This window comes from Phyllostomus discolor, chromosome 6, assembly GCF_004126475.2.
Source record: "Phyllostomus discolor isolate MPI-MPIP mPhyDis1 chromosome 6, mPhyDis1.pri.v3, whole genome shotgun sequence".
Taxonomy (NCBI): Eukaryota; Metazoa; Chordata; class Mammalia; order Chiroptera; family Phyllostomidae; genus Phyllostomus; species Phyllostomus discolor.
Window position 1 is genome coordinate 160,533,993 of NC_040908.2, and position 8,576 is coordinate 160,542,568.

An 8,576-nucleotide genomic window follows, 5' to 3' on the forward strand; every position below is an offset into this window, starting at 1 on the left:
GGTCATGGCCTGCAACCCAGGTGTGTGCCCTGACTGGGAATCGAACCTGTGATGCTTTGGTTCGCAGCCCGCGCTCAATTCACTGAGCTACTCCAGCCAGGGTGTGATTTTCATTTTTAAATAATATTTTACTATTACTTATTGTGTTTATTAATGTTTTTGGCACCACCTTAACTTCTGTACCTGAGGAGAGTGCCTCACCCACTGCACCCTAGTCCTGACTTGCCTAGAAACAACCTGTGCTGTAGCAAAAGTCTCACTCATTGTCCCAGGAATAGTCCCTGGGCTCTCCTGCCCCTGTGAATTTGTTTACACTGGTCTCTTTTCCTGGAGAGTTTTGTCCATCATCCTAACTGTCACCTCCTCTGGGAAGCCATCCCTGATCTATCCCAACTATAAGTAATTTTGCCTTACATTGAATCCCCATGGTACTGTACCTACATCTCACTTCAGGGTTTAGTGCTTTTTATATGCTAGGATGTATAATTATCCTATTTATTAGGTTGCACAATCTTTGTAGACAAGCATTGTGGGGGGTTTTTACGGGGGGGGGAGAGTTTGTTTTATTTTGTATCTTTTGCTCTTTGTTTAGAACTCTTAGTACAGTGATGAATCAATGAACTATGTGGTCTTACTTTCATTTCTCATAATTGTCAAAGAGAACAACTGTTCCATTCTTCTCCATCTTTCTTATTTCCTTTTCTAAATTGGGACATGTTGAAATTTAATGACTTAACAAAATACCAATGAGTTTGGGGTTAAAAAAGTACTACAGTGTCAAAAATGCAGAGAGCTGGCAAAGGGTAGGCCAACAAGAAATTGCCAATATCTCTTCTGGGAGATATCCCAGCCTGTTGTTTCCCCTATAGTTTCATTTGCTTTTAAAGAGAAAAAAGGAAGAGACTTAATAAAACACATGACCCCCAGGGAGGGCAAACTTAGAAGACACTATGTGTCTTGTTGAGGTCTCGGTAGAGTCCCCAGTGTGTTCTACTGGGTAATGTGGATCAAAGCCTTGTGTTTGCAAAGCACTTCTCGACTAGGGTATGGCCACACTGATGAGGGTGGTAATGGGCACAATTTCTGATGTTGACCTCAAGAGACTGTGCAGAATTGGGGTTCAGGGCTTTTAGACCCCACTCAGTGGGCGTGTCTCAGGGCTTTGGGAGTTAGGACTCAGATCAGGAGAATCCACACGAGTAATAATGGTCTTCCCTCAGAAACCACTTTAGCCATTGGCTGGGGACTTCAGAGCTTTTGTAACAACTATTAGAGTCTTCTCCACAAGGGAATTGTGTTGGGGCCAGGTGCTCATAGGAAGAGGCTGTTCTCCAACCTCCTTTATTCCAGCCTGCACCTGAGCAAAACTCAGAGTGAGGGATGCATCTTAGCTAGATCTACCAGGTCCTGGAAACAGAAAGATTAAGGGAAGAAAGAGAAAATAGTGCCTGACAGATTTGTATTGAGAAAGATGCAGTGCAGGGACTGACATTCAGGCAGCTATGACACTGTTGTCCCCATGTCGATTCACTGAGGGGAGTGTAGGAGGAGGGGTAAGGACACTGAGGCCCCAAGAGATTAAATAACTTGCTTATCATCCTAACTGAGCAAGTATGGGAGGACAAGAAGCACCCAGTATTCCTGCTGCCCAGGGCTGTGTTCTCTTCCCCACACACTTAGGATGGCTCTCCCAGCAACAACAGAGAGCTGTTGGAGACAAGGGGAAATTAGTGGACAAAGAGTGAAGAGGACTTTCCAGGTGAAGGTGAAGTGGAATTCAGGTGAGAAAACGGATCCAATTCTCTTGACTTATGCTCAATTCAAATAACCAGATCCAATTTCTTTTATTTATCATTTTCCTCTATATGTCAGTCCAACACTGGAGTAGCTGCCAAAGTCCAATGCTTTACAGATGATCGAATATCTTCTTTATCCTCATCCACTGCAGCTCTGCCAAAGGACTGCTGTCCTTTAGCACGAAAGTGTACATCAGCCTCCAGATATGAATAGGCTGCAGTGGTGGTATTCAAGCGTGTTTACTTAGAGGTAGACATTTCCTGAGTCCTGCTGGGCTGTTGCAGTAGATATGTGATGTATGTGAAACTCTGTTATAAGATAAATAGTGCTTCTGTGGGTACTTTTGTTCCTAATGACAGTTCCACCACTTACTAGTACAATGTCGGGCTTGTTACTTAAACTGTCAGTTTCCTCATCCATAAAATGAGGATAATAAAAGTTCCTACCTTGTAACGTGGTTGTGGGGATTGAATGAGTTAGTATGCAATCCACTTAAAATAGTTTCTTTCTATGTGTTTGTGTTAAGACAATATCAGTTCTTATAAAATTTATTTTTGGTAAACAGCTTTCTGTCTTTGGTAAATAAGGACATTGGTAGCTTGAGAATGGAATGGTCAAACCAAAGATGGCTGTGACCTTCATTTAAAATATGAATAAAAGTAAAAATAATCACTTGAACATTTGTACAGTGCCTTTCTCTTTGCAAGGTGCTTAATATCTCATTTCAAGACTTTATTCCACAGAAACACACTGAGCCTTTACTATGTGCTGAGCTCCAGGGCCATGTACTCTGGCTAGGGGAGGCAAACTCAAGAGAGACTTCTTGTGGGCTGAGGTTTGAAGGTCATGTAGGAGCTAGGTGGGACCCTCGGGATGGTCAAGAGAAGTGTTTCAGTGGAAGGGGTGGCCTTTAGAAAGCAGAGATGTGAGAGAACATGGGGGAATTAGAAACACCACAAATCATTTAGTATGGCTGGAGAGGGTGGAGTTTGGCTATGGATGTGAGGAGTGAGAATAAGGAGACATGAGAAAGTAAGTAGGGAGGAGCTCAAGGAGGACATTCCCTGACACCCCAGGAGTCTCAATAATATCCTATCCTTGATGGGGTGCCATGGAGCAATTTTTAACAGGAGAGTGAGACATGACAAATTAAAGTCCTAGAAATATCACTTTAGTTGCAATGAGGAACAAGAATTGGCAAGAACCAAGTCTGAAGGCAGAGAGAACTGTTAGTTAAATGGCTGTCACTTTGGTCTAGGCAAGGGATGAAGAGGGTTAAAAGGGAAAAGCTGTGGTCATGGAGAAAAGGTGACAGAATCCTGAGATGGATATTCTCGTGGTAAGCAGGATCCATGCATCACCCTCTAATGGAGCAATAGGAAAATTTTGGTTAAGATGAAATACTGCTATTTGTGACAACATGGATGGACCTTCAGAATCTCATGCTAAGAGAAATAAGTCAGACAGAAAAAGTTAAAAACCATATGATTTCACTCATATGTGGAATATAAAACTGAAAACAACAAATGAACAAACATGACAAACAAAACCTCACAGACACAGACAACAGCATGGTGGTTACTAGAGGGAAGGGAAGTTGAGGGTAGTGAAGAGTAAAGGTGGTGCAATATTGATACATAGTGATGGAAGATAATTTGGCTTTGGTGGTAGGCACACAATGCAATATACAGATCATGTGTCATAGAAATGTACACTTGAAATATGTATTATCATATTAACCAATATCACCCCAATAAATTTAGTTTAAAAGGCGATTATCTAAATCACAGGTCTTACACATTTAGTTAGTAATAAACGTGGGAGAATATATACTCTTATTCTGAAATTGTCTACCCATATTAGTTTTCCTGACATACTAAGACAACTGCATGTCATAAAATTCCCTTGAGGGCAGGAGCTAAGACCAGTCATCTCTGAAGCCCCACACAGTATCTGGCATATTTTTTCCATAGTGTACGTTCAATAAACTGTAAACTAGAAATGCACTTAAGTCCTATTTGTAGCTTCCTAATTTTCATCTCATCCTAGCCCTCTCAGGCACCTCTGACTTCATGGCAGAGAAGAACCTCACCTTAGTGACTGAATTCCTCCTTATAGCATTCACTGACTATCCTCAACAGGCATTCCCTCTCTTCCTCCTGTTTCTATTTATCTATCTCATCACCTTGTTGGGGAACTTGGGCATGATTATCCTGATCCATGTAGATCGCCGGCTCCACACCCCAATGTACTTCCTTTTGAGTCACCTCTCCTTCATGGACATCTGCTACTCGTCTGTCACCATGCCTCAGATGTTGGCCATGCTGCTGGAGCTTGGGGCGGTTTTATCCTACACACGCTGTGCTGCTCAGTTCTTCCTCTTCACCTTCTTTGGTTCCATTGACTGCTACCTCCTGGCCCTCATGGCCTATGACCGCTACGTGGCTGTGTGCCAACCCCTGCTTTATGTCACCATCATGACGCAGAAGGCCCGTTTGGGTTTTGTGGCGGGGGCTTACATTGCTGGTTTCTTCAGTGCCTTGGTGCGAACAGTCTCAGCTTTCACTCTCACCTTCTGTGGAACCAATGAGATCGACTTTATTTTCTGTGACCTCCCTCCCCTTTTAAAGCTGACCTGTAGGGACAGCTATACTCAGGAACTGGTCATTATTGTGTTTGCCATTTTTGTTATCCCTGCCTGCATGGTGGTGATCTTGGTGTCCTACCTGTTTATCATTGTGGCCATTATGAAGATCCCCTCAGCTGGAGGCAGGGCCAAGACCTTCTCTACCTGTACCTCCCACCTCACCACCGTGTCGCTGTTCTTTGGCACTCTCATCTTCATGTACCTGCGGGATAACTCTGGTCAGTCGTCAGAGGAGGATCGGGTGGTTTCTGTGTTCTACACAGCAGTCATCCCCATGTTGAACCCTCTCATTTACAGCCTGAGGAACAAGGAAGTGAAGGAGGCCCTGAGGAAAATTCTGAAGAGGGCCAAGTTGTCCTAATTCTCGCCAACCTTGGACTATCCTGAGAATCACCTCCTCTACAGGTGCCAGCACTCTGGACACATTATTTTCAGCACACTCAATGTTGCAATGAGTATGTCATGGTACAAGGTATAAAAAAGAACCACAAACTTTAGTTTTGGGGGGTAAAGGAAGAAAAGGAAGAGGCAGCCAGAGAAGAGAGATTGGGGTGAATGCTCTAACTCCCAGGGAAAATGAAGAAAGGATCTGAAATTAAAAGCTGTGTAATCTGGACACAACATATTTCACAGGCCTGTGACTATAAAACATGATTACATTTTTTTGCAAAACTTTTTGTGAAAGATTTCCACCATATAGAAATATTGAAAATAATGTACAGTGAACTCCCTATGCCCCATACTGAGATCCTGTAACTGCTAAAATTTTGTATATCTGCCTTATCACATGTATAATCAGTGTATTCATTTACCCATCCAATAATTCATCCATCAATACACTTTAATTTTTTATGCATTTCAGAGTGAGTTGCAGCCATCGGTATTAGTACTCTTCCTCACTATATACTTCAGAATGGTATCATCAATTAGAATTCAATATTTAGATGTCATTTATTTTTAATGATTAAATTGAAGTAAAGTTTGATGGTCCAGTTAATAAAGCTGATACTACTCAAAATATTCTTCAGACTCTTGTATTAGTTCGCGGGGATGCCTCACACGATTCGCTATAAAATGCCCACAATGACATGTCTGTCAGTTGCTATCGGCATGGAAATATGTCTGTGTTTGCTTTTTCCCCACCTGTTCCATCTCCCACTTGTCACCTTGTTTGCCTGAGAATCCACTTGGTAATTTATATCACTCCCATTGCCCATAGTAGTACCTGCAGTGTCTGTATCATAGATGTCAACGCCCTGTATTCTTAAAGCCTTTGACCCTGGGGAAGCAGAGCATTGCTGTATTCCATGCAGAGGTGGGCAGGAGGGAATCCTGGCCTGGACATAGTTCCTGTGCTCTGCAAGGGCTAGGGCTCTCAGTCTGTGTCTAAAGTATCTCAGAGACTGATAGTTCTTGATCTTTATTTCTCTAACTGTAGGTGACTCAATCACACCCAAGGTATTGGAAGGGAACAGGTCCCACTTCCTCATCACTTTCTGTTCTTTCTTCAATCCTTATTCCTGGAAATTAAACTCCTTTTCTTCCTGTCCCCTGTGTTACCAAAAAACAAGATACCGGGTATGCGAATGATATAAACTCCCCAGGGAGGGAGAAAGGGGAGTAACAATATTGGGTCTGTGTGAATAAGATAGTATACAGAAGGGTTATTTGCTCTCTTTGGAATCTTCCAAAGGTCAGGGAAAACACAATGAATTGAAGGGGACTGCTAGGAGAATGGGTTTCCAGGTCTAAGGAGACAATGTAAGGCCTTCTTCTAATTCAATTTTAAGCAGATGGTTAAAGACTTCCACTTAAGAAGAAAGGGCTAACCAAAAGGCTGTAGGAACTAGTGGCCCCAAAGCACCAATATTGTATGTGGGACTCTATTTACTTTGTACTGTGTAGAGGGAGCTCAGGAAGACTTCAAAATGTGCTTTCCACTTACGTATGAAGAGGAGACAGGGTTAAATGAGATAACTTAAATAGAGAGGTCACCTGGTTGTAAATAGGTGTTAGTATTTCCTTACATCTTGCTATACCTTGTGTTGAAGTTATTCAAATAAAGCAAACTGTGATTATTTTTTGTTGAGTTATTTTAATTCTGGAAGTCCTGTTTAGAGAGAAAACACATAGCTACTTGTAAATCACTGGGTATGGCTATAGTAACTGAAAGAAGAAGAAAAGTTCTGGATAGAACCTTGGATATCCAGCTCAGTGAGAGGATGGTAAGTATGATACTCTACCCACAGTTGCCTGGTCTCATGCCTGGCACTTGGCTGGACCCTTCCAAACACCCTTCTCAAGTGCCTGCCAACACATGGTTTTCTCTGAGAAGAACTTCCTACCATAAATCAGGTCCTTTAGGAGCTGTCACAGAAAGAACGTGTTGGTATCATGACCTCTCTGGTGGTTTTGTGAGATCCTCTCACCCTCTTTTGCCCCTGACTTGAAATAGGGGTGTGGGGACCAGGCTGCTTGGTGCAGAGGAGAAGAAAAGCCACAGCCCTTCCAGAGCAGGGCAAGCTAACAGATACTACCTTACTTTGGTTGCAGCAAACATGAGCAATATGGTGTGAATCCCAGGGGGCCAAGAAGGGGCCTGACTCCATTTTAAATTTCCTTTCTTTGTTTTTAATGCTCTTACTTGAAATTTTCCTGCTTGACTTTGTTCTGGAGATTGTAGGATATGACAGAATGCATGCTGGGTGGTGACCGCCACTTACCAGCTATGGGTCCTTCATAAGGGAATTCCCCACCTGTCCCTCAATTTCCCCATTTATAAAATTGGGGAGAAGATGGAATAAGAGAATTCTAAGAGTCTCTTTTGGTCTGATATTCTATGTACTCGGGCTTTACCTCCATTAAAGTGTAAATTTTTTGAGAAGAGATCCCACATTATGTATTGCCAGCCACTTCCTTCAGAAGGGGGCTGTGTCAGAGTCCTCTCCAAGTGTGGGTCAGGATGGGGAGTGAGCACCTGAGAACTGAGTAACTGAGAAGTATGGGGATGGGGAAGATGCAATGACTAGACACAAACTCTCCACACTTGACATTGGCTCTAACAGGTCAGGCATAAAGCTTAAAGAAGTTACAAACAGCAATTGTCTTTCCAATGTCTTGTTGATGGCCACTGGATTTGCAGGAAGGATGTAAACACAAACTGTTTAAACTCCAGTGACAGGTCTGCTTCCAGCTCTGTCACCTGTTGTTTCCCCAGGTTACTGGTTGGCCACCACCTCTGGGGGGTTTCCTGATGAACAATGAGGTGCAATGGGAATTTGTCTGATTCTCCTTACCTTAGTGTGGTGGAAATCTGTGCTTTTGTGTTTCCAGAACAACATCCCCTCTTATCTGGGAAATGCCCTTTTCTTTACTGTAACCAAGTGGTTCACATGGGTACTTCCATCCCCTTGTTGGTTCCATCCTTCTGGTGTTTACTGATTGGCCCTGAGGCAGGTAGACACCTGACTAATATTAGGCCAATCTTGGAGCCCCATCCTTTGGCCATATGATATCTTTGGCCTTTTTTGGGATTTTTTTTTTTGCCTTGGCACCAGAAATAGTTATTTTTTTTATCTCTTTTGTGGTGAAAAAGCTGGAACATGCGAAGTGCAGACATGGCCTGTGGCCATATTTTCAACATTGTGAAAAATGTAGATTTAGAAAGAAAATAAAGCTGATAATTAGAGCCAGTTAAGGACAATGGAAAAATTCCTGGTGTCATGGTCCCAGGTGTCCCCGAGGTCTAGCTGCACCCTCTCCTGTCCTCCCCATGGTTCTGAGAATCTGAATTCTTCTGTGTGCTTAGCCATGCTGTGTGCTTAGCCATGCTGTGTGCTAAGCTTTGGTCACATGCAGCTAAGAAGTCCTCATTAAGAAACCGAGGAACTGTAAATCATTCCCCTTTTAGGATCTCATTGTCCACACCTGTAAAAAGTTGGACTGGATTCTTAAGTTCCTTCTGGTTCCATCATTCTGGGAAGTTCAAATCCAGAAACTCAGAAAACTTATAAGAAAAGCAATGGAATAAACTTGTCTCAGGTCTGCATATCCTCGAGAAAATATGGGAAATAGGAAGGAGAGATATGCATTTTAAAGAATTATAATTGAATCAAGATGAATTCACTTGATT

At 42.6% G+C, this 8,576-nt stretch overlaps 1 protein-coding gene across 1 annotated transcript; it reads left to right on the forward strand.

The window, feature by feature from the left end:
* The first annotated feature begins 1,301 nt into the window (after nt 1–1,301).
* LOC114500633 (olfactory receptor 9Q1-like) lies at nt 1,302–6,494 on the forward strand. Its single transcript, XM_036029478.1, has 2 exons — nt 1,302–1,781; nt 3,847–6,494. The coding sequence occupies exons 1-2, from the start codon at nt 1,682–1,684 to the stop codon at nt 4,803–4,805; spliced, it is 1,059 nt and encodes a 352-aa protein (XP_035885371.1). The 5' UTR covers nt 1,302–1,681; the 3' UTR covers nt 4,806–6,494.
* The last annotated feature ends 2,082 nt before the right edge of the window (nt 6,495–8,576 follow it).